Source organism: Zea mays, chromosome 1, assembly GCF_902167145.1.
Source record: "Zea mays cultivar B73 chromosome 1, Zm-B73-REFERENCE-NAM-5.0, whole genome shotgun sequence".
Lineage (NCBI taxonomy): Eukaryota > Viridiplantae > Streptophyta > Magnoliopsida > Poales > Poaceae > Zea > Zea mays.
In genome coordinates, this window is record NC_050096.1 from 114662266 (window position 1) to 114688242 (window position 25977).

General features: G+C 47.0%; 2 protein-coding genes and 1 long non-coding RNA gene across 4 annotated transcripts; all 3 read right to left on the reverse strand.

Annotated features, from left to right (window-relative positions):
- Positions 1–6456: 6456 nt before the first annotated feature.
- Positions 6457–7319, reverse strand: LOC100284033 (MAF1 repressor of RNA polymerase III transcription; the record flags this gene model as incomplete). The annotated part of the gene is given in 5 exon segments (NM_001156931.1): positions 6457–6606; positions 6701–6772; positions 6864–6943; positions 7016–7078; positions 7302–7319. Coding segments are annotated over 5 exon segments (312 nt in total), but the record flags the coding sequence as incomplete, so codon positions are not given.
- A 5-nt stretch (positions 7320–7324) lies between these two features.
- LOC109943263 (glycine cleavage system H protein 2, mitochondrial) lies at positions 7325–9143 on the reverse strand. The gene is made up of 4 exons (XM_020546164.3): positions 9053–9143; positions 8415–8503; positions 7790–7960; positions 7325–7702 (listed from the first exon to the last, which is right to left on the reverse strand). The coding sequence occupies exons 1-4, from the start codon at positions 9141–9143 to the stop codon at positions 7583–7585; spliced, it is 471 nt and encodes a 156-aa protein (XP_020401753.1). The 3' UTR covers positions 7325–7582.
- A 2592-nt stretch (positions 9144–11735) lies between these two features.
- On the reverse strand, positions 11736–13052 carry LOC103637920 (uncharacterized). 2 transcript variants are annotated; one of them, XR_002265956.2, is made up of 3 exons: positions 12966–13052; positions 11961–12029; positions 11736–11827 (listed from the first exon to the last, which is right to left on the reverse strand). It is a non-coding gene; the product is annotated as an uncharacterized lncRNA (long non-coding RNA). The 2 variants fall into 2 exon arrangements; XR_002265957.2 differs by lacking the exon at positions 12966–13052 and adding an exon at positions 12277–12479.
- Positions 13053–25977: the final 12925 nt, after the last annotated feature.

A 25977-nucleotide genomic window follows, 5' to 3' on the forward strand; every position in this document is an offset into this window, starting at 1 on the left:
GCTCGGGATTGGCGTGTCGCGGGGGGACGGCGCTCGCCTTCGTCTCGAACGCGAGGTCGACGCCCGACGCGCCCTCCGTTGGGGCGCTGGGGACGTCAATTCGCTCGACAGCCGACGAAGCGCGGCCTCCCGCCCAGCCTTGGTTGCCCCGCCTCCTCCTCCGTTGGCGGGGGAGAGGACGGGGCGAGCTCGAATGTCGTTCTTCCACCGCGCGGGGAAGATGTCGTCGATTCCGCCGCCGGAGGGCGGGTTGTCGGCTGCCATTGTCGTTGTCACGCGGCGGTGGAAGGAGTATCATGTCGTAGCTGCCGTCGAGGGACATGAACTCAAGACTCCCGAAACGGAGCATCGTCCCGGGTTGGAGAGGTTGTTGGAGACTGCCCATCTGGAGCTTGACGGGAAGCTGCTCGTCAACACGCAGCAGGCCCCTACCTGGCGCGCCAACTGTCGGCGTTTCGAGACCGGGGGGTCCCTAAGCCGACGAGTGAGTGTGCCGCGTGCCCCAGCCCAGATGGGTCGAGCGCGTGGGCGAGCGGGAAGGGGGGAAAGGAGCGAGGAGGCCGGAGTCCGGCGAGAGAGAGGTGGGAATCCCGCGGCCTTCGTGTTCGTCCCGCGCCCAGGTCGGGTGCGCTTGCAGTAGGGGGTTACAAGCGTCCACGTGGGTGAGGGAAGCGAGTGGCCCCAAGAGAGCGCCTGTCCCCGTCCTCGTCCCCGCGCGGCCAACCTTCTCTAAGAAGGCCCTGGTCCTTCCTTTTATAAGCGTAAGGAGAGGATCCAGGTGTACAATGGGGGTGTAGCAGAGCGCTACGTGTCTAGCGGGGGGGAGAGCTAGTGCCCTAAGTACATGCCAATGTGGCAGCCGGAGAGATCTTGGCACCCTGCTGGCGTGATGTCGTGGCTGTCGGAGGAGCGACGGAGCCTGGCGGAGGGACAGCTGTTGGAACGGTTGTGTCCTTGCTGACGTCGCCCTGCTTCCGTAAGAGAGATGAGAGCCGCCGTCGTCACGGGGCTAGCGGGGCGCCATCATTGCCTATCTAGCGGAGCCAGCCAGATGGGACACCGGTCTTGTTCTCTGCGGCCCGAGTCGGCTCGGGGTAGGGTTATGATGGCGCTTCCTGTCGACGTGGCTGGCCTGTGCCCTAGGTTGGGCGACGTGGAGGCTCCTCCGAAGCCGGGGTCGAGTCTGTCTTCCATGGCCGAGGCCGAGTCCGAGCCCCTGGGTCGGGCGAGGCGGAGGTCGTCAGTAGAGGCCGAGTCCGAGCCCCTGGGTCGGGCGAGGCGGAGGTCGTCAGCAGAGGCCGAGTCCGAGCCCCTGGGTCGGGCGAGGCGGAGGTCGTTCGAAGAGGCCGAGTCCGAGCCCCTGGGGTTGGGCGAAGCGGAGGTCGTCAGCAGAGGCCGAGTCCGAGCCCCTGGGTCGGGCGAGGCGAAGGTCGTCGTCTTCCGGGGCCTTAGCCCGAGTCCGAGCCCTGGGTCGGGCGAAGCGGAGTTCGTCGTCTTCCGGGGCTTAGCCCGAGTCCGAGCCCTGGGTCGGGCGGAGCGGAGTTCGCCATCTTCCGGGGCTTAGCCCGAGTTCGCCGTCTTCCGGGGCTTAGCCCGAGTCCGAGCCCTGGGTCGGGCGGAGCGGAGTTCGCCGTCTTCCGGGGCTTAGCCCGAGTTCGCCGTCTTCCGGGGCTTAGCCCGAGTCTGAGCCCTGGGTCGGGCGGAGCAGAGTTCGCCGTCTTCCGGGGCTTAGCCCGAGTCCGAGCCCTGGGTCGGGCGGAGCGGAGTTCGCCGTCTTCCGGGGCTTAGCCCGAGTCCGAGCCCTGGGTTGGGCGGAGCTTCCTATGGTGCCTTTGGCAGGGCCTGGCTTCCTTTGCGTTAAATGCTCCTACGACTTGGCCGGTCGGTGCGGCGATTCAGTCAGGGTTGCTTCTTAACGAAGGCAAGGCCTCGGGCAAGCCGGAGATGTGTCCGCCGTTGAAGGGGGGCCTTGGGCGAGACGGAAACCCCTTCGGGGTCGGCTGCCCTTGCCCGAGGCTAGGCTCGGGCGAGGCGTGATCGAGTCGCTCGTATGGACTGATCCCTGACTTAATCGCACCCATCAGGCCTCTGCAGCTTTATGCTGATGGGGGTTACCAGCTGAGAATTAGGCGTCTTGAGGGTACCCCTAATTATGGTCCCCGACACTTTCCTATTCTATTGTTAAGTCGCTATCTTTTTGGCAATTTGTACTCTCTTGGTCTTGGTACGCTCGTACCATTTGAATCTTGCATACTCTTATTTTTTTTATATATTCTTACCTTTATATCCCAATGTATGTTTAAGACATTTCAGTTAACATGCCCTTGACCACCCTTGTTTCTTAATGATCCATGAGTGATCATTTTATTTTGCACATCCTTGGTGATCTCATTATATTCTTGTGACTTCCTTCGGTAATGAATCTTTACTTCAATCCTTCTATTGGAACCTTACCTATCTTACCCTTGATTGTTTTCTCCACTTGGTCACTTCGTGAGTCTTGCCTTAACTCTATCCTTTGTCATGCCTTTTGTTATTATCACCTTCACCTTAAACACCTCTATATTTTACTTGATGTTTGTCTCATACCTGCCCTTTAAAATCACCTCTCTCCCGTCTTATTCTGAGAGCTATACTTTACCTATCTTTACCTTGGTCGTATCGTCTTCTTTGGCTTGCGAGTTTGTAACTTTGTCCTTTGTTGTGCTTTTGTTTGTTGTTGCCTCCACCTATCCCATCTCTCGATCTTACCTTGGTGATTACCCTATGCCTGTTATCTATAATCCCTAATCTCCTATCCCAATTTGAGAGCGGTGTTTTACTTATCTCGCCCTTGGCTATATCCTCTTCCTTACCGCGTGTAAGCCTGGACATAACTCCATTCTTTGCTGTACTCATACCACTGGCTCTCAAATGCCTTCATATTTTCTCTCATACCCTTGTCTATTATCACCTTTGACCCTTGCAATATTTATGTCTTCTACCTAAATGTTTACCTTGAACTTATCCTTCAAAGGCCTCCTCTTTCTTTTAACCTAGTTTGAGAGCTATGAGTTACCTATCTCTCCCATGGTTTCTTTTCCCTCTTTGTCGCCTTACAAGTTTTGACTTAATTCCATCCTTTGATGTGTTTTTATTTGCTATCACCAGTACCTTATCGTCCATCGATCTTGCCTTGATACTTATCTTTATGCCTGCTCATTAAAAATCTCCTCTTTTACACCTCAATTTGAGAGTGGCAATCAGCCCTTGGACGTACCCTCTCCTTTTCCACTTGCAGGTCCTATCTTAACTCCATCCTTTATGGTACTTATATCCTTTGTTCTTATGCACATTTATCTCCTCTCCTACCCCCTTGTCTGTAATCACCTTTAACCCTTGCAATATCTATACCCTTACCTTCACACTTACTTTGAACCTACCCTTTAAAGCCTCCTCTTTTCCATCCCTGTTTGAGGATAATGCCTCATCTACTTCACCATTGATTGCTTCCCTTCTTTGATGCCTTGCAATTCTTGTCTAAAATACACCCCTTGCTGTGTGTTTGTCTGTTATCACCTTAACCCTTGTCACTCCTCGATCTTTACCTTGATGCCTAACATGTACCCGTATTTTAAAGCCCCCTCTCTCGTTTCAGTTCAAGAGTGATGTCTTACCCATCCCGCTCTTGTTCGTTCCCTTTTCCTCTATCGTGTTGCAAGTCTTAGCTTTTGCTCGATATCACCCTTACCTTCCTAATATCTAGACCTTTCCATGATGCTTATCCTATGCCTACCATTTGAAATATCATCTTTCCCATATCGATTTGAGAATGGTGTTTTACCTATCCTGACCTTGGTTGCATTCTCTACCTATCGATTCCAATCCTTGCTTTAGCTCCATCCTTTATTATGCTCATGCCCCTACCCTCCATGTCTTATTATTCCCCTTGCCTTTCGATGGCCTTAGAGTAGTTTCCCTTTTTAAGGAAAGACCACCATCTAACTAACATTAACGCGTAGCAACGAGATGTTTGTTGTTGTATGTTTGTACTGTTTGTCTTTGTGTTATGACTGATTTGCCTCTTTGTGATGAGTGTTGATGTGTTGTGGCCCTTGGTCCGCAATGGCATCAGTTTACTAGGTGAGTGCCATAGAGTTAGGTAGTTGGGTGCTCTCTCTTTTCTCTCTTTAATCCATCTATGCTTACCTTTTCTATCTATACTAGGTGAGTGCCCGTGCGTTGCAACGGAAGTAACAATAGAACTGAAAATGGATGGAGAGTGCAAACATCACTATAATATACAAAATCCGGACAAGTACATAGCTTCCGTTCATAGCAAGAGCCATATAAAGCTGATGAACAAGATTAGCTCAAAGAAATATGATACCAGCAGGAACAAGATTGCTAGGAAACTCGATTACATTTACTTCAACAAAGGTTCCTCAGAATACTCTGTTCTTGCAGCTGGTTCTGTCATAAAAGTCATTTTACATCTTACAGGTTCACTATAAATTAATCACTGAAACATGACGTATCAGATGAAATAGCACCAAGATCTACAAAAAACTTAAGTTATGATCTATCGACGTGAGACCACCAGTCGACAATCTTCGTCCCCTGTTGTTGGTCAGATACATGAGACAATCAGGTGCTCCAGAGCACCGCCCATGGAAGAAGACCTGACACCACCAGTCGACAATGATCCGCCCATGGAAGAAGACCTGACACCAATTAGACAATGATTTAATAAAAACACAAATTGGAAACATACAAATGACCATGGGATCATCCCTCAACAAGTCATCTATGGCCAAAACACAAAGCTAATACTTAGCTACTAAAATTAGTTGAAGCCATCCAAACAATCTATTTAATAGTTCAACTATTAGCTATTTTTAGCAAATTAGCTAGCTACTATCACTGTTCTCTAATATTTGTTGCTCGTTGGTTCATTTTTTAAGTTTTTTTAATTTTAGCTATACGTGGGCTGTACGTGGGAATGAGAATGGGAATGGGCTTTGCGGGGTAAGAGCAACTCCAAAAGAACGTGTAAACTAACCCCAAAATAGATATTAGTTAAGAACAGTGGTTTTTCTTGCTCCAACAGCTCCCTCATTCTTTCCTCAAAAAATTGGTATCCCGCATCCACAACCTCCTCTCCCTCATATTTTGGTGTGTTTCATCCCTTCCCAATCCATTCATCAATGTATCGGATCATCCACAACCTCCCGACAACTGTACAGATTGCGCCACATGTCACATTTAGAGTAACTGTTGGAGTACTCATCATTATTCACTTTTAAAACTTTTTAGACTACTCTTAATAATCAGTTTTTGGGGTAAAAATTTTAACATCGTTTTGGAGTTGCTCTAAGTAGTAGAGATTATTGGGATGTGATGCGGAGTTCTGAGTGTATCATAATTCAACAAATCAACAGACAAATTTGTAGAAATTCTTTCACGGTTCTAGATATTTTTCATCTAACATATTAGCTGAAGGTGCAGTGCTGCAAATGCCATTGATTGGCTTTGGACATGTGTGTTTTTTTTAATTTTAGCTATACGTGGGTTGTACGGGGGAATGAGAATGAGAATGGGCTTTGCGGGATAAGTAGTAGAGATTATTGGGATGTGATGCGGAGTTCTGAGTGTATCATAATTCAACAAATCAACAGACAAATTTGTAGAAATTCTTTCACGGTTCTAGATATTTTTCGTCTAACGTATTAGCTGAAGGTGCAGTGCTCCAAATGCCATTGATTGGCTTTGATTTCTGCTTGTTCCAGAACTATCGACATAAAGAGTGTGTTTGATTTAAATTTTGAAATCTTCTTCTTAAAAAAGCAGAAGCTAAACCAAAGAAACTTAATTTCTGCAGCTATTTAAAAAAACAACTTTTTAAGTACAAATTTTAAAACAACTTAAGACCTTATTTTTGTTGCTTATTCAAATTCGTTATATTAATAAACAGAGATGGCAAATAGAAACTAAAATTAAATAAATGTTATAATAAATGAAATAAAAATATTTTTAATAAAAAAATTAAAAAAATTAACCTATACGAGAAATCGGTTTTTAAATTAGATATATTGATTAAGAGATATAGTTAAACAAAATACATAATATATAGTTTGTTTAAGTGGTCAACTCACAATAGTTTGAACCAAACATCTCAGTAGCTCTTTTTTACATCAAACATCTCAGTAGCTTTTTCACAACATATATACAAACTAAGGTTGAATTCCCACATTCAAAAGATGTTCCAATCCAAATCAAGAATTGAATTGTCATAAGATTCACTAAACACTGCGTGCATTTATCAGTCGATGTATAATTTAAATATTCTTTTGATCTTTGAATTCCCACTTGGAAGAGTTTGGTATTTCTTGCAAATTTTTTGACATTGGAAATACCTTTTTAGCGAATCAGGATATCTGATGGTGCAATCTCTATGTATAAACGCATGAGTCCCATGTTTGCTACCAGGAATGAGCATACATGCTCTATATTATACGCACATCAGGTAGCTAGCAGAACACGGTCAGTCATATGTCCATGTCAATCAAGGCATCTTCCTCTTCACCATCAGACGCAACACCGGTTAAGTCATCTCCTGATAATTTGCTGCGCCAAACAAAGAATTATGTCATTAACTCGTTATTGAGTATCTTGTGTTCCATGTTAGAACCTTGCAGCTAGAAGCAAAGCAAGCACCTACCTAGTGCAGTAACATCGAAAGCTCACGACTCGCTTTAGCTTCCTATTGTAGAAGTAGTAGTTGAACGACCATCTACAACAAAAAGGTTGGTATCCGTGTTAGAGTGACGATTCAGATGCATAAGCTAACCATCACAATCCTATCTTAGTTTGCTCGAACATACATGGCCCCTTTCTCAAGAACTGGATCTGCATCAGAGTCTGGATTATAGCTGTAGATGTCACACTCTTTGATTTTGATAACCTGAAACACAAGGTGTAAACATAAAATAGGATTATACAACTTCCAGACCAAACATTATAAGTGAATCCTGACCTCATCAATTGCTTTAGTCATACTGTCCAGAAGAGAACTGCCTTCATTTGTGGCTGCCCATTGCTGAACAGAAGTCCAAATTCAGGTATGCATATCAAACAGTGAGAAAGGCAAAACAAAGTCTCAGGATCATTTTAAATTAGCTAAGTTATACTATGCCCAGTAAATCAGTTATTGTAATTTTTTTTTCTTTTTTGGAATATGCAGTCTAGCTAAACCAATCTATTTATATGAACAGAGTAAAAAATGCAAACCAAAAGATAAAGAGGAAACCATAAAGGATTACCCTAGAGGCATCAGATAAAAAAATTGCATAGAGGAATCAAAAAGAGTCATTTTTAAGAAAAAAGAAGGAATTCACGAGATTACAACTACAAATAAATATCAAATATGACCACGTCATTGACAACACAAACTTGGATTTCCCATGCCCTTGTAGGATTGGCAAATCCTAACATTTATTCCTTGTGATGAACCTTGCCAATTTGTCACAGCTGGTCTCCAGACCATAACCAGTGATAAAGCTTGAAAAACAGGTCCTGGTCTTCAGAAGACACTCTGATTTCTTCAATGGTTGCCTTCGCAGAATTTCGAGTACTTATCATCATCCATGAGCGAATTGAGCTCACCTGAATTGCTGAGCTTGACCTTGATAAGCCATCCCTTCTCATATGGACTTGTATTCACCTAACCAGAAATGATAATCATTGACTAATGTACCCACGAAAGTTTATTTTCAGATGAGTTCTGGCTAATATGAGTTGCAACACTTACCAATCCAGGCAAGTCACTTAGTTTCTCGTTCACTTCAACCACCTCTCTAGACACTGGTGAATAGGTATCGCTGGCTGCCTTCACACTCTCAAGAGCAGCAAAGGTCTTTCCCTGGGATACACTGATGCCAACTTCTGGTAGCTCCACATAAACAAGCTCACCCAAAGCACGCTGGACACCAAAAGCAATAAACAATTTTAAGCAATGCAAACCCTAATGTTGTATACTGGACAGACCTAGTGATGAGGGCTCCCACATGAGTGGAGTCTAGGGAAGCGATAAACCGAGGCAAGCCTCACATATGTATACTGAAAAGACGAGACCTAGTGCTGGAGGAGGCACAAATGCAGAGAGGCCACTTGAAACCAGTGACCTGGTGACTCAGTAAGGCAGCTCTCAGCTTTCACTACTACACTATAAGCCTGCCCTTCACTAACATATGCATACTGAACATGATAAAATATATTAGAACTTGATGTCTTGGCAACAGATTGGATGCAGTATGCATATCAGTGTAGATGAGAACTACAGCACCAGACAACCTAACACATGGAGGGCCTAACACTAACACCTAGTATTGCCTCACACTCTAAACTCACATCAATAGAAATATGAACGTGCTAACCTGGGCATAGTCAGTAATCCCCACGGTTGCTGAATCACCCTCCACTTTCACCCATTCATGAGAGTCAGCATACTTCAGATCCTTCGGCACTGAAAAAAGGGGGTAACGTGTGGCGCATCATCAGTTGTATTGTATGTATTGAAGTGGCATTGTGGGGGGCAACAATGCACACAGAAAGTAGTACACCAACCCAAACCAGTGACTTTTTGAAACCACCAGTCTATTTGATACAAAAAAAAACAAATGTCATTTTTTCTCAACCACATTTTATAGTTGCAGAACAAACCCCACAACAAAAAAACTGTACTGAAGCACAGTTTTACCAAAGGCCATGTACACATCGAACACAAATATAGAAATATAGGTGAACACATTAAAAGGGAGCCTGAACATCATTACACCAGTTAACCAGACATCCTACGAACCTTCTATTGGCTGAGAACAATAGCAATTTGCAAGAAATTTCAGTTGAGCAGAAGATTCAATCCAAAGGCCAGGTTGCTACAACCTGGTTTGGCTTGAGTGCTCAGTTCACAACTATCTTCGGCTAGCACATACAAGTCAAGGTGGAGCATGAGGGGAGCGGAGAAGGATAGCATAGAAGAGGAGCAGATCATACTTTGAGCTATACTCCTCACCTCCACAGTAATACACTGGTAGATAGAATATGTTGAGATTCATAAAGTCCTGAAGCACCGGCGTGATGGACTGCTCCAGCGGGATCGCCATGCTCATCTGCTGGCTTGTCGCAGCACCCTGCTGATTTAAATAGGACGATTAAGCGAACACCCAAATGCGCATCGATGGTAGGTCTGCGTCGATTTGGGGCGAGGTTTTGGGCCCTCCTTACATCCTTATAAAAACATGTGTAAGTACAATACAACAGAAATCATTTTATTCAGGGCAGAATATACCTCCGTTACGACGACGAGGGTTGGGAGGGGCCGAGGGGCACGACGGGGGCTGGGAGCACCCTTCCCTGCAAACGGAGATTCAAAATTGACACATACATTCAAAATTGAAGTGTCCTTTGTTCTAGACTATTCTCAATAACCATCCTAGTGTTCCCAAAAATGGGCATAAAGGAGTGCAATGTAGGTGAATTACTTGCATAGTAGAACTATGTTCAACACGAATAGCAAACATCAAACTTAAGGATGAGATGAGCAGGATTTTTTTGTCCCTTCTTTAATTATCAAAGGAAGTAAGATGCTAGTCTAAAATAGATTGTTTCATAGGATTAAACCTATGGAAGCTTTTACTATGCTTTTAAATGACTCATATAAAATGATCAACTGAAGTCTAGAAAAAAACCACAACAGAAATATGCATCAATCATTTTAAAAGCACAACATTTATGTACTAAATTACCTTTCCAAGCCTCCCAAAAAGGATTTGATGAAGAAAAAATTGTAGTAATGTAAAGCTGGTATGAGATGGGTAGGAAAGGTGGCTGAAGCAGTAGCGAGAGAAAATGGAAACACTGAAAATGAAAAAACACCACATGTATTGATCAAGATAAGTCTAGGAACTATGGTTTAAAAGGTTACTACAACTAACCATAAAACTCAATATTAATCTAGGAAGTGTGTCTATATGCTGAGGTTTCTCATCATCATCTACTATAAGATGGTGAGATCAAATCAAATACACAAATATTAAGCTACATGTAAGTTACGAAGACAATATAAAAAACACCACTGCATTGGATATTATAAGTTACTACAGAGCGAGCTTTGGATACTAATATAGCATGCTTTGGATAGAATATAAAATGCCCATGCCAAGATTGCTACAGAAGTCTCATGACCAGGCAATGAGCATGGTCATCAAATCATCACGAAGTTGCTTGCCATGAAGAGGAAGATAGAACACATCCCAAACATGACAGTGATAGGGAATGCATTCACCTGCAAAGACCATGTCCACAAGCAAATCGTTACTTGTGTGCTGATATTTCTATATAATTTTTGCCAGCACAACTAAAGAGAACATAGTAGTTGGGAGAGGGAATGACTCCTTACGATGTAAAGCACCACACAAACAAATAAGTTGAGTGGTATGCGGAAGAAGTTCATGATTGTGCTTCTCGCTTCCTCAGGAATGTACTGAGATCTCATCTTCATGATTGACGGCCAGAATATGCCAACACATGCCTCAAAGGTGCAGAAACCAAGAAGCTGAAGAGAACCTCCAATTGATATGCTGCCTCCTTTCACAGAAGACGTTGGCACTAAGATCTGTTTGGACATTATAACAACAAATAGACATTAGCAATGTTTCAATGGCAGGGACTACTATGTTCTCTTTAGTTGTGCTGAAAATACAGTGCTGCAGATACAGTGCGGCATCAAAGTAAGGAGCATTGCAGAAATATGTTATAGAACCATATCAAGGAGCATGACAGAATTAACCAAACCTTTTTTTCTTTTTTCCTTTTCACAGCAAAATTGGTTGGTTGAAAGAAAAGGTAACATTTAATCAAGTGGATCAAGATTACTAAACCCAAAGAGAAAGGGGGTTTATGGGTCAAAGATTTGAGAAGAATGAATATTAGTCTCCTTTGCAAGTGGTGATGGAAAATGGGAAGGGAATTTGATAGGAAACTGTACACAATTAAAGAAGCGAGTTGTTTCTCATCTTAAGCAAAATAATAAAAAAATCTCTCCTGTGTGGAATGATCTACTGAAGATTAGGCATATATATCTAAAAGGCAGAGCTACTGCAGTAGGTATTAGGTAATGGCAGAGCTACCAGTTTTTGGAAGAATAAGTGCCACCTATCAGATCATGGAGAGAGAACATGTGGTTTTATTTTTTGTCTAACAAAATTCCCATGGAACTGTGATCTCTGAATGTTGGCAGAATCGTTAGCTCTTTTAATTGTTGAGATCAGAGTTCAGAATATTTGAAAACCCCACAAGCTTTGTAGCTACATCACCATCAACTTGTGTGGAAATAGCAAAATATACTCATGATCGAAGAAGTAGATAAGCATGATGACATACTCATGATCGACGTAGCTGCATCACCATCACCTTGTGTCATGTCCATGCTCTGGCCTTTTATCTTAACGAACCATAAAAGATGGTTCGTTACACTTGTTATCATCCTCTAGATGTTCGACTTCAACATATTTATCAAACGATGAATAAATGTCATGACAACCTTTGACGTGAAATGAAACTAAAACCAAACCGATTTTGAGGCGGCGAGGAAGCACTGTGGCTCTGGCATCGGTGAGCGCTCTGCCACAGATTTTGGAGAAGGCTCTGAAGCCGTCGCGCCGATGGAGAAAGGTGTGGGTGGTTGAGGCGACGAGGAACCCCTGCAGCTCTGGTGTTGGCGAGCGCTCGGCCACAAATTTTGGAGATGGTGAGAGGCAATGGAGTCGATCTGGGCGACGTCGATAAACTGCAACATGGTCACTATTTATCTTCATTATTGCGCCCTCAACCGAGAGAAGTGGAGGTTGTGGAGCGTGCCAGAGGAATAGCAGTGCCAGAGGATAACTATGCATCAGGGCCCATGTTGAAATATTCCATACCTCAGATCGATGAATTGGCAAGGAGCAACGATCACAAGAAGAATTGTTGCAGCGACAGTTTCAGTTTACCTACAAATGAAAGATTTTAATAAGTAATAAACAACTGAAAAAGAACAAAAGTATGCAATCGAGATTTTGTCAAAGAGCCCAACTAAGTTTCTGAAGATTAATAAGATGATCATGACACTCATATAAACCAATTGACTCAAACTGATTCTGCTCATCACCCAACTAAGAATATAATCAATGAGCCCACACCACAGTTAATAACAGTACGAAAGAACATAGAGAAATAAGAAAAAAATAGACAGCTTACTAAATAGCTTCGATCTCGCTGTGCAAGATTATTGGATGATATCCAACAGCTCCTAATTAGAGACACCAGATATCTAAATCCACAACAAAAAACTAATGTAGCAGCATCGGGAGATCAGATGAAGATGTACACTCATCAGGATATCAGATGAAAGAGAACACGCCATTAATGAATTGAAGGTAAAGGTGGTTATGCTTAAAGATTATCCCAGTTTATGCTGTTTAAAAATATGCAGGCATGGCACAAAAATGTAACTAAATCATTTGTTGCAGAAGAAATTATTAGATGCAGTTACTATGGCACACTATTAGACAATAAAAAGAAGCAACGTAATTGAAACATGACTATATAAGTACTGAGATTTGCTCAAACAAAATTGTGATTTTGTCAAAGAGCTCAACTAAGTTTCTCAAGGTAACTGAGATGGTCTAAATCGGATAATTTCTTAGGCTACTAAATCATTTTTGTGAACCTGAAGTGAACGAAGCAAGTTAAAATAGAATCGGTCAGCACAGCAGATCACATAGCTTCCAAGGTCAAACTCGATCAGCTAATTCAAAACTATTGCTAAGCAGCTATAAGCCAACACAAACGTTTTGTGCACTGACCCTACTTGAGATGCAAATCTTGAATCAACACATGGAAAGCTACACACATGAGGGAGGGAGGGAAAGGAAAGGACACTTCACCTCGTGGTCGCAGTTGACGAACTCCTGCTCCGAAAGCACCTCCAACTTGCCAGTTGTGAGGTAGTGCGCACCCTCCAGCACTCCCAACGCGCTATACCAAGAAGTCCGCCTCCTCGAGGTCGGCGTTCGCGGCCTTGCGGGTCTCCGCCCACGATCTCCATGCCAGGATCGCTGGCCCAGCACGGCAGTGGGGGACGCGAGGAGCACCAGGAGCACGGCGACGACCCCGCCCCCACCGCCGAGCCCCGTGAAAGCTGATGAGATGGATAAATTACCAAATAAAACAAACCTTGTGCATTAACAAATTATGATGTTCTTTGGTTGAAAGAAGTTCATACAAGACTATACCAAAAGCGTAGACATCCACCTTAGGAGAAGCCTCACCATATCAAGCATACCTATCAATCAGACAACTCTTTGGTATTAAATTACTAATTGTACAAGCAACAGTTTGGTCTATCAAACTATACTGATATTATTTTGAGAGTGTGCACATTCATGTAAACTGAACTCAATAACGGAACAACATAGTTGGCGTTGATACCTTGAGTACTTACTCTGAAGGCATGTAACCAAATGTACCAACAACTTGTAGTGATGGGATAAGAATGTAGAATGCTAAGCATATAATTAATTTGATAATGGATATTGTATCTTTGGGCGCTAGAAACATACTATAATTTATTTCTTTGTGCTTCATTTAGTGAACTATATAAAAATACTAATATATTAGTCATCACATAAAAGCACACTTGTTAATATTGGCGTCACATATACATATATTTGTGTCCCAAAAAGCACCAGAGTGATTCGATATAGTTTGCAACCCACACTCTACTCACCACTAAACACTCCCTACATTCCAGTCATCCAGGTAATACATATTACCTTGTTAAGAAGGCTCAAAGTGTTGTCTCATTTGTCTGCGTGTGGACAAAAACGCTTCATGTAACGAGAGATATATTAAGCAACATCCTCGCTTGACCTGGATCACCAAACAAACATTCTTAGCGGACAACTGATGACATAGAAAAATGTGTATCTCTAATAAATCTGTGAAAATGTAAGAAACTAAGAGAGAATAATGGGAGCCGACAGAGAGTATGAACTACAAAGCTACAAGTACAAACTTTGCCCAAAATCTGAATCCAAGAACCCTAGACCTCAGAAGAGGAAGAAATCACCTCAACCGACCATAAACTAAATGAAATAGCACGCTGACACAGGTAGAAGAGGAAGAAATCACCTCAACCGATGAGGTTTCGTTGGAGCCGAAGGAGAGACCCAAGACAACCGACAGTGAGTAGGTCTGCCGCCAGTGGTGGATCCAGGATTGATACAAGAGGGGGGCTACTAAGCTAAGTCTATAAATTTGCCCCGTCTCCATCCCGTCGGGTATATGGGGATCCGATGGGAAAAAATCCCCACGAACAGTCCACTTAAAAATATATGGTCAGTGAATAAATCAACTTCACGTACTGCAGATGTGTGCTACACTGGAATCACTGAATCAACAAAAGCAGAAACCAGTTACCGGGAACAGGAAGCAGTCGATGCCGAGTTGCCGACCAAATCTGCAGGCTGCACCGCTGCAGCAGGTGCCGACGGCCGCTGGAGGAATCCGACTATCCGAGCAGGAGCAGCCGAGCGCCCGAGCTCGAGCAGCAGGACGGCTGGGGAGTTGTCGAGCGCAGGAGCAGCCGACGGTCCGAGCAGGGAGCAAGCAGCGCCGCAGCGGAGCAGCCGAGCAGGGGACGGACCGGCGGATGGCGGAGCAGGGCTGCAGCGTGCAGGGGAACGCGGTCCACGAAGGGGAGGGAGGCACGGTCGCACGGACGGTCGAACGGAGCGGCTGCGGGCGAGCGGCGGAAGCGGAAATGAAAAAAGGGTTAGCGACGTAGCGTTCCTTGAGACGGAGACGGCGCGAGAACCGGAGACGGCGAGCGCCGAGCGGAGAGGGCGAGTGGCGACTGGCGGCTCTACACCCAGGGCGGATTTGCGGACGGAGACGACGCGAGAACCGGAGACGCGAGCGGAGTGGGTGAGTGGCGGCTGACGGCTGTACACCACACGGCTGGCGGCTAGAGGAGTGGAGGCGAGAGCCATCTGCTTCACTGCTTGTACTGGGCCGCGACCGGGGCTGCAGCCCAGGCAGCCCCGGTCGTAGATCCGCCCCTGTCTGCCGCCACCGCCGCCGTCGTTTCTATGCGCGAATGAAGAGCCCAAACCACAGCGTCGCTTGCACCTCTGGTCGTGGGTCGAGCTTGAGGACTCCGCCAGCTCCTCCGTCCTTGCTCGCCGACGAGAAGAATCAGAGACCTAGAGGGGTGAGTCGGGGGAGGGGAGACTCACCTTTGTGCGTGCGCGAGAGGCGAGATGCAACGACGGAGGAGAGGGAGAGACGGTCGATGAGGAGCGCGAGGCAGGCGTCGGCGGGATGAGGTCGTGGGGGAGGAGGTCACGGGAGTGGAGCTCGTGCGTGCGGCGCCGTCGCTGTCGGTGTTTTGGGTCCGACCGCACACCCGGGGTTACCCCTCAAGGTGTTTTAGGAGTAGGACGGTGTCGACAACTGTAGCAAAATGGTTCGTGCCGATCGCACGAGGGACAATGGACAAGGTTTACAGGTTCGGGCCGCTTAGAGATGTGTAACACCCTACGTCCTGATGAGTATGCTTGGTGAATGAGGTTACAAGAGGGCTCTCTGGATTGAGAATACAGAGAGTTGACGTGGGTGGCTAAGTAAAGGGTCGATCGTTCTGAAGGGGTGCCCCTAGGCCTTATATACTCGACCGTGGGGCAATACACTTGGATATGATAACAACAAGTAACTAAAAGATAGTGAACCTCTCGAGTTTATCCCGCATGATCCTCGCCGACTTATCCTCGCACGGCTCCGTTGTATGGGAGCTCCAGCGCGGGAAAGTCGGGTCTCCGTTGCAGTCGCTTGCCTGACGATGTGGGCCATCCGGGTTTGCACCAATCTGGCCTCATATCGTTCTCACTTGCTGGTTGTTCCCCCCAGGCCCACGAAAGAACGACCTTACGAATTATTGGGCCCTTGGGCCTTTCGTGAGGCCTTTTACTTCTTTAGTGGACCCAGGGGATATCTATCCCCCACAAGCCCCCGATCTTTGGGTTGATTTAGAGGTAATCAACTCAGAGATCCAAGGTCCAAGAAGTGACTCCCTGCTGTCTTCTCTTGCTCTGATCACTCGTTCGACCAAAGTTTAGTTTTGTGCTTGTGCCTTAGAGGTCGGCATTTTGGATTGTAAGATTCTGGACTTCATTGGGTGCTCCGGAGGTGCACCCAATGGGTGTAGCCCCCGACCTTTGAGTAGATTTTAGAAGATAATCTACTCGAAGGTCTTCCCCAAAGATTATCTCCATTCGCACTCCTGCATCTCGGTTGAGAATTGGTCTTTTCAATCTTGCTCTATGCCTTAGAAGTCGACGTTATATCGGTTTAGAATGATACTCCATGGGGTGCACCGGAGGTGCACCCAATGGGTGTAGCCCCCGACTTTCAAATGGATTTTTTGAGGATAATCCATTCGAAGGTCTTCCTTTTGCTTGAAAAAATTGGCATGAAACTATTCGCATTATGCTTTGGAAGTCAGCATTATGTCATCAAAACTTTGCTGCAGAGGTCAGCATATATTTTGTCTTTAGCAGCCGAGTTTGTAATCCATCCATATCTTGCTAGGTGGTGCAATTTATTTGCTTCTGCGATTGATTGGACGTTTGACGGACGTTCTCCGTCTAGTCTTCACGTCGCTTCTGTCGGCCATATCTTGTACTTTGCTGGCTATATTTGGCTTTCCTCTGATCCTTACTGATATCTCATTTTTGTCTTGAGGTATTCACTGCATGTCCTGCACGGATGTGACCGTTTTGAAAAATATACTGATAATTCCTGGGCGTCCCCCCCCCAATGGGTGTGGGCAAGGGACGGCTTGGTACGCTGAGTGTTTTAGCCGACTGCTTCTGAGTAGTAATGCGATAGGACGGCTAGTGTAATCATATCCTTTGCACTGTTGACTGGAGTCCCAATGGGTGTAGTGTTGCATGAAACGGCGTCCGCCGTCTGACGTGTCTTCAAATGGGTGGGAGTGCTTATTGAATGCCTTGCGACTGTTCAGCGACCGCGGTTGGAAGCGAGCGGTTGCTTTTCCCCTCTATAAATAACCCCTTTGCTTCTCTGGTTTTTTCACATCTCTTCGCTGCTCTTTACTGCCTTCTTCTCCTCCCTTCTGTTTGCCTCCGCCATGGGCAAGAACAACAAGCGCAAGCGTGAGCCGACTCCTCCATCGGAGGAGTTTGGTGACTCGGAATACTCAGAGGAGGAGTTCTCCTCTGAGTCCGAGGGGTCTCCGGCTCCCATCCCCCTGTGTGAGTCGTCTGATGACTCAGACGACTCCCAGGGGCTTGCGGCGGAGGTCTGGACGTACATCCGGGCCGTCGAGCGCTCCGGGCTCGAGGGCTCGGATGAGTCTGAGTTTTCCTCGGACGAGGAGGACTCGGACGGCGGCGAGGGCGAGGATGACGACGACGACGACGACGACGACGACGACGGTGGCGACGGCGACGGTGATGGCGTCAACGGCGGCGGAGGCAGCGGCGGCAAGGGCGGCACCAAGGGCGGCAGCAGCGTGGGCAGCACCGGAGGCGGCGGCGGCAAGGGCAGCGGCAGCAGGGCCAGTGGCTAAACGCCACTGGTCTTTAGATATTAGTATAGTTAGAATAATGTAGTAGTACTTAGTGTAGTTTAGTAGTAGTAGTAATGTAGAGTAGAAGTAGGGAAGCACCAACTCGCGAAGAGTTGGTTTGTAAACTCATTAACTTCCCTTTAATGAAGAATTGTCATTGACCCCCCCTTTTCGATGACTCGTTGTTGCTTTTTCTGAATGTTGGACTGATTCTTTTGATATAGTAGAAACAACGCCGAGCGATGTGAAAGTTGACATCAGCGTTTTAGAAGTAACACCAAGCAACCGAACACAAGACCAGCGTTTTAGAGGCAATGCCGAACGATAGAAGGTCGGCATCGGCATTTTAGAAGTAATGCCGAGCGACAGAATACGAGCCTGGCGTTATAGAGGCAACGCCGAGTGTTTAAAGGTCGACATCGGCATTTTAGAAGTAATGCCGAGCGATTTGGACACGAGGTCGGCATTTTAGAAACAACGCCGAGTGATGGAAGGTCGGCGTCGGCATTTTAGAAGTAATGCCGAGCGATTGAACACGTGGTCGGCGTGTTAGAGGACACGCCGAGTGATTGGAGGTCGGCGTCGGCATTTTAGAGGCAACGCCGAGCGATTGGACACGTGGTCGGCGTTTTAGAGGCAACGCCGAGTGATGGAAGGTCGGCGTCGACATTTTAGAAGTAATGCCGAGCGACTGAACACGTGGTCGGCGTGTTAGAGGACACGCCGAGTGATTGGAGGTCGGCATCGGCGTTTTAGAGGCAACGCCGAGTGATTGAACACGTGGTCGGCGTTTTAGAGGCAACGCCGAGTGATAGCCAGCTTCACGAGTTACTTTGAGGATAATAACCGAGTGATGAAGTGGCACATCGGCTTTCTTGGAAATAACTGTCGGATATCCACGTGGCATGCTGGGATTTCGGAAATAACCGCCGGGTGATGACTGGGCACTTTTTGAAAGGGTATCTGGCTCAAGAATATCCCTTAAGAGTCGCGCTTTTAGCCGCCTTTGCTTTCCGTGCCCTAGTTCTTGCATTTCCGCATCTGAATCTTCTCCGCCACTCGCCTCCTACTCTGTTTGCCAGCGAGAAGCTAGATGGCGCCCAAGAGGAAAACCGCGAACTCGTCTGCTGCTGTGATCCCCGCAATCGACCCCAACAGTTAGTTACCCTTCGCAGGTAACCATACGTCTGTTATTTCCGAAGCTGAGCTCCTCCGTCTTGTCTCCATCGGGGTTCTTCCTCCGCGGGAACTCTGTTCTTGGCGGGTTTGCCACGGGACTACCGTCCCAACCGAAGATACCCACGAGTCAGTAGTTTACGCTCCTTTCCTTCTCCGCGGCCTCGGCCTTCCCATATCTCCTTTTTTCCGTGGCCTCCTTGATTTTTATCATATCAACTTGACTCATTTGAACCCTAATTCCATTCTCCAAATCTCTATTTTCGTTCACCTTTGCGAAGCTTATCTCGGCGTGCTGCCGCATTTTGGTTTATGGAAGTATCTGTATCACTGCCGTCCTGGGATGGCCGGGGGGCAACATCAGTTGGTCGGAGGTGCCAGTTTGGAGATGCGTCGTGGGCGGAAAACCGAGTATCTCGAAATACCCCTCAAAGACAGTATTAAAGGTTGGCGTCTGGAGTGGTTTATAGTTGATAACTATGGAAATTCTCTCCCCTCCCGGTCAGGAAGACAGCCAGACGTTCGTACTCCGAGTTGGACTGAGTTTCCCACGGATCAAGAGGTGGCCGAGGCAGACATGTTGCTTTCTGAAGTCGGATTACTGAAAGAGAGAGGTCTGACCGCTGAAGCTGTGGTCACGGATTTTGTTTTCAAGAACATTCAGCCGCTGAAAGACAGGGCTTATCCGGCATATCTTTATCGAGGGCTGGCCGACTCAACCCGAGTTACCAATAGGAGAATTCCTTCTGTTGACTTGGTAAGCCGACTTGAGATGATCCTCAGGGGTAAAGTCTCAAACGTTGGTGCTCCAGTGGCTTACTCGGCTTGGAACCTTCCTTCTCCCAAAGCTTTCACCCTTTTTGTGTCCAATCCACCCGTGACTGATAGCAATTTGGGTCTTAGAGTGCGACCCTCTGATGAAGAAGTCAGTACTTTGGTTGCTTCGCTCGGGGAGATTCCAGATGATGAACGGCAGGTTTATTTTGAAGTGCCTCTGAACCCTAGTGATGCCGACATAAATGACATGCTTGATCTGTTAGCTGAGGATTCATCCGATGCTGCTCCTGATGGTACGTTGGCGATGGTGCCCCTCCCGGAGGTTGATACAACTTTGGATGTCCCGAAACCTGTCAGTACTCGCCCGAGGCGTCCTAGCCGAACCAGTCAGCCTGAGCCTTCTGCTGACGAGCAAAAGAAAAAGAGAAGACGCCTCCGGCGAGTATCCAGTTTTGATGAGGACGCCAGTACCTTAGCTCCTGCTGCTGAAGAAATGACTGCAACTGGCCTTGCTGACATTGATCCCAATGGGTGTGCTCCGCCTGCTGCTGACCCCAATGAGGATGCTGTTTGTGCTGTTACTGTGGAAGATGAGGAGGAAGAAAATGAAACTCCATTAACTCGGAAAAACAGTCAGCAGTTCATTGCCAGCGGTGGAAGTAGTGGAGTTCCTTCTCCTGCTTTGTCTGCCCTTATTGGTCTGCAAGAACTGTCCCTGGCCAACTTTGATCAAACTCTAGAGGATATGGTCGCAGAGGATTTGTTATCAGAGCCTGTGGATGTTGATGCAATAGAGATCTGCGCTGCCGTGCTTGATGCTGGGTTGAGGTCATCCCGTGCCTCGTCGACCTTAGAGCGCGATCTCGAGGGTCAGGATGCTGACTTGGATTGTCCTGGTCCCATGGAAGTGGCTGAAGGCCTGTCAACCTTAGAGGTGGTTACTGCAGAAAGCCTAGGCCCCAAGAATGGTGCTGACACATGTCCAGCCCCCGAGGATGTCGCCAGGGATGACTTAGCTCGGGCGAAGAATGTAAGTCACTGCCCAGCCCCCGAGGGTGTTGCCGGAGATGACCCGGCTCGAGTGGGCAGTGCCGACGGTTACCCAGCCCCCGAGGGTGCCCGAGCAGGGTCTCTTTCCTGCACTTCCATGGACGTTCACGCGGGTTCGCCTCCACACTCTGGCTGCATGGTTGTAGCCCAAATTCCGAGTCAGGGAGTTGCTTTAGAGGGCAGCGTTCCCGCTGATCTGGCGTTTGGCTCTGTCGAAGGCACTAAGCTGATTCCTACTGATCCGTTGCAAGCTGCTTCGGATGGTGGTCTTGTACCTGATTATCCACTGATCTCTCCTGATTTGGGAATACCTTCGTTCTTCTCCAACCTCCAGGTATTTGTGCTGTATTGTAGCTTGATCCCTACATTGCATGAACTGTTGCCATTATACTCATCTGTTCTCCTCATCAGGCTTTAGTGAATGGGATGGCCAGCCAGCTGAGATTGCAGGGTGCTTCTGTCCCAGAAGTGGCTTCGTCTCTTGCGTGCTGGAATCCAGTGTCGCTTCAACGTCGTGTGTCCGAGTTGGAGGCAGCAAATGCTGGTTGGTGCTCTTTTCCTTCTTCTTCTTTGCCTTTGTTCGTGGATTGTTTTACCTTCTGACCTTATTTCATTTGATTACCCCTTGATAGGAATGACTCGGCAGATTGCAGTTTTTGAAGAAAAACATTCCCAAGATCAAGCTGAAATGGCTCAACGGTGCGCTGACTTCGAGGAGAAGTATTCTCAAAGCCAGACTGAACTGAATCAAGTCTCCGCTGCTTTGGATGACGCCAACGCTCTGAGTTCTTCTCTTCATGCTCAGCTTGACTCTGAAAAGGTAACTTACGAGACCGTGCCTCACCTTGCTATGCTCTTATTACTTGTTTGGATTCCGAAGGAGTTGATTTTTGTTTGTAGGAAGAGAAACGTATCCTTGCTGCTTCTCGCGACAATCTGGACAGATTGTATCGTGATTCTAGCAACTCGCTGACCATCTTGGAGAGGAGCCACCGTTTCACAATGGAGGAACTGGACAATCAGCGTTGTAGGTTGCAAGAATCTGTGGATGAAATGACCAGCCTTAGGCGATTGCTATCAGCGAAGGATGCCACCATCAAAGAACTCCGGACTTCCAAGAAAACCATTGCCCAGGAGTTGGAAACCGCTCGGCTGGCTGCTAAGGTTGCCGAAGAGACTGCAGCTACTCTCAAAGCCCAGCACGATAAAGCCATGGACAAGGCTATTCGGGCAGGACGAATCTTGATGAGGAGACCCGGCGTGGTTGTTCCTGAGGACATAAGGGCTGACGTGATCGCTGCCCCTGATTCCTCAAGTCGCCATTCTTCGTCGGTCGCTCCTGAGAAAGACATTGCCAAATAGAAAACATTTTGCGTGCTTTGAGCGCGCGGTTAGCATAATCAAGTATCTGTTAGAGGACATCAGCTCAGCATTCGAATGATGTAATTACTCTCTTATTGTATCAGAATTCATTAGTTCGTAATTTTGTAGTAATGAAACAACGCACGATGATTATGAAGTTTGTTTGTGGGATATGGAAGTCATCCCCTGAACTGCATAAGCGCGAGTAAGCTGCACCGGCTTGAGCCGTCAATGACTTTAGCTGATAACTCCGTTAGTAGGGCATAGTGGTCACCCTAGGTTAGGTAAGCGTGAGCATGTTGCACCGCCTTAAGTCGTTGCCGACTTAAGTCGATTGCTCCGTTTGTAGGGCATAGTGGTCACCCCGAGTTAAGTAAGCGTGAGCATGTTGCACCGCCTTAAGTCGTTGCCGACTTAAGTCGATTGCTCCGTTTGTAGGGCATAGTGGTCACCCCGAGTTAAGTAAGCGTGAGCATGTTGCACCGCCTTAAGTCGTTGCCGACTTAAGTCGATTGCTCCGTTTGTAGGGCATAGTGGTCACCCCGAGTTAAGTAAGCGTGAGCATGTTGCACCGCCTTAAGTCGTTGCCGACTTAAGTCGATTGCTCCGTTTGTAGGGCATAGTGGTCACCCCGAGTTAAGTAAGCGTGAGCATGTTGCACCGCCTTAAGTCGTTGCCGACTTAAGTCGATTGCTCCGTTTGTAGGGCATAGTGGTCACCCCGGGTTAAGTAAGCGTGAGCATGTTGCACCGCCTTAAGTCGTTGCCGACTTAAGTCGATTGCTCCGTTTGTAGGGCATAGTGGTCACCCCGAGTTAGTGAGAATGCAAGTCAATCATAAACGAGCCAAGTATCTTTGAAATTTCTCTTTATTGATGACGTATTTCCATTATTACAGAATACATGGTCGCCCCGGCTTGTTTTGAAATACAGCTAGGGGTAAAACTTTCGGAGGTGCTCTATGTTCCAGGAGTTCCCAACTTCTGTGCCATCCATCTGGGTGAGGCGATACGATCCGGGCCGAGTGACCTCTGCTACTATGAATGGTCCTTCCCAAAAGGGTGATAACTTGTGCCGTCCCTCCCCCGTTAGAATTCGGCGGAGGACGAGGTCTCCTATCGAAAAGAAACGTTGCCGCACAGCTTTGTCGTGGTAGCGCCTTAGGGTCTGCTGGTATCGTGCTGATTGGATCACTGCATTTAGCCGTTCCTCCTCGAGTACATCAATATCCTCTAATCTGGTGGCTTCAGCTTCTGCTATACTGTCGAAGATCAACCTTGGCGCCCCGAACTTGAGATCAGCAGGTAGCACTGCCTCCGACCCATAGACCATGAAGAAAGGGGTGTTCCCATGCAGAGCTCGGCTAGGTTGGGTTCTCAAGCTCCAAACAACATAAGGCAATTCTCTTATCCATTTTCCTGCGAATTTTTCGTTCTTATCAAAGACCCTTTTCCTGAGTGCCTCCAATATCATTCCATTGGCTCGCTCAACCTGCCCGTTGGCTCTCGGATGGGCTACAGATGCGTACTTAATCTGAATGCTCTTTTGCTCGCAGAAGTCAAAGAATTCTGAACTAGTGAAGTTGGATCCCAAGTCAGTGATGATACTGTTTGGTATCCCGAATCTGAATATTATGCTTTGTATGAATTCCACGGCTTTAGCAGAGGTTAAAGAGGCAATGGGTTGGAACTCTATCCATTTAGTGAATTTGTCAATTGCCACCAATACATGGGTGTATCCTCCTTGAGCTTTCTTGAAAGGTCCAATCATATCCAATCCCCAGCATGCGAAAGGCCAAGTTACTAGTATGGTCTGTAGCTGCTGTGCTGGCATGTGCTGTTGCTTTGACAGGTATTGGCAAGCTTCGCATCTCTGAACTAATTCGGCTGCATCGTTCTTTGCCGTTGGCCAATAGAATCCTGACCTGAAAACCTTCCCGACTAGTGTTCTGGATGCTGCGTGTATTCCACATTGCCCAGCATGGACCTTCTCCAGAAGTTGCTTCCCAGTGGACGGGAGAACGCACTTCATGAGGACGCCCGATGCACCCCTTCTATATAATGTCTCCCCAATGAGTGTATAGTGAGCCGACTGCCTGGCAATTCGCTCTGCCGAGTTCTTGTCGTCTGGTTCTTCTTCATTCTTTATATACTTAATGATTGGCCATCTCCAGTCATCAGAGTCTGACTCGGGTTGACCTATGATGTTGCACTCTTCTGTTTGATCCATTGAGATACTCGGCTGCAGAATTTCTTGCACGAAGACTCCGGATGGGGCCTGAGTTCGACCGGATCCGAGTTTGGACAGTACATCGGCCGCCGTGTTCCAATCTCTTTCTATATGATGAAATTCCAGACCCTCAAATTTATCTTCCAGCTTTCGGACGACGGCGCAGTATTTTCCCATTGAATCACTTGAACAATCCCATTCCTTGTTTATCTGGCTGATGACTACCAGAGAATCTCCGTATACCATCAATCTCTTGACGCCTAGTGATATGGCGATGTTCAGTCCATGTATCAGAGCTTCATACTCGGGTGCATTGTTAGAGGCCGGGAATAGCAACTGGAGAGCATACTTGAGGTGCTCGCCTCCAGGTGCGGTGAAGAGAATCCCTGCTCCCGCTCCCTGCAGCTTCAGCGAGCCATCAAAATACATTCGCCACACTTCTGCCGTTTCTGGATTGTCTGGAACTTGCTGTTCTGTCCACTCTGATACGAAATCGACCAGTGCTTGAGTTTTGATGGCAGTGCGAGGTCGGAACTCGATATCATGGGATCCCAACTCGCAAGCCCACTTGGCTATTCGGCCAATGGCTTCCTTGTTGTGAAGAATGTCCCCTATTGGAAAACCAGTAACTACTATGACTTTGTGATCGTCAAAGTAGTGACGCAGCTTGCGGGCAGTTAGAAGTACTGCATATAATAGCTTCTGAACCTGAGGATACTTTTTCTTTGACGGGCCTAGAACCTCACTGATGAAGTAAACAGGATGTTGTACCGGATAGGCATGCCCTTCTTCCACTCGCTCGACTACCAACGCAGTGCTTACCACGTGAGTCGTGCAAGAGATATATAGCAGTAAATCTTCAGCCGGTTGAGTCGGCGTAGCTCGCCAGGGCGGTTTTAGTACTGGTGGTGTTGTCAGGAATTTCTTCAGTGCGTCTAGAGCTTCTTGTGCTTCTGAAGTCCATTGAAACTTATCCACCTTCTTGAGTAGTTTGTAAAATGGCAGACCTTTTTCTCCCAGCCTGGATATAAATCTGCTCAGAGCTGCCATACATCCAGTGAGTCGCTGAACCTTCTTTTGCGACCGAGGAGCTTCCATTTTCATGATAGCTTCAATCTTATTTGGATTAGCCTCAATTCCCCGGTGGCTGACAATAAATCCGAGCAACTTTCCTGCTGGTACCCCGAAAACACATTTTTCAGGATTAAGCTTCCATCTATATCTTCTCAGGCTGTTGAAAACCAGCTGTAAGTCTTCAATGAAGTTTTCCGGATTCTCTGTTTTGATCACCACGTCATCTACGTAAGCCTCCACACGCTTGCCCCAGTGATCGGCAAAGCATGTTTGAATGGCTCTCTGATAAGTCGCTCCAGCGTTTTTGAGGCCGAACGGCATGGAGGTATAACAGAAGGCACCAAACGGGGTGATGAACGCCGTTTTTTCCTCGTCTTCTTTTGCCAAACTAATCTGATGATACCCGGAATAGCAATCTAAGAAAGACAGCACAGAACACCCGGCGGTGGAATCCACCACCTGATCTATCCTCGGGAGCCCGAAGGGATCCTTCGGACAGTGTTTGTTGAGATCAGTATAGTCGACGCACATGCGCCAATCCACTTTATTCTTTTTGAGTACAAGAACAGGGTTGGCTAACCACTCGGGGTGTAATACTTCTCTAATAAATCCGGCCGCGACCAAGCGAGCTAACTCGGC

What these genes read in the sequence shown, in the direction of transcription:
- LOC109943263 (XM_020546164.3), bottom strand. Translation starts at nt 9,143, where the DNA reads ATGGCGATCCCGCTGGAGCAGTCCATCACGCCGGTGCTTCAGGACTTT. An exon ending in ACCAGTGTATTACTGTGGAG is followed by an intron (nt 8,504 to 9,052) that starts GTGAGGAGTATA and finishes CCCTTTTTTCAG; the next exon opens with TGCCGAAGGATCTGAAGTAT. An exon ending in TAAGTGACTTGCCTGGATTG is followed by an intron (nt 7,703 to 7,789) that starts GTAAGTGTTGCA and finishes ATTTCTGGTTAG; the next exon opens with GTGAATACAAGTCCATATGA.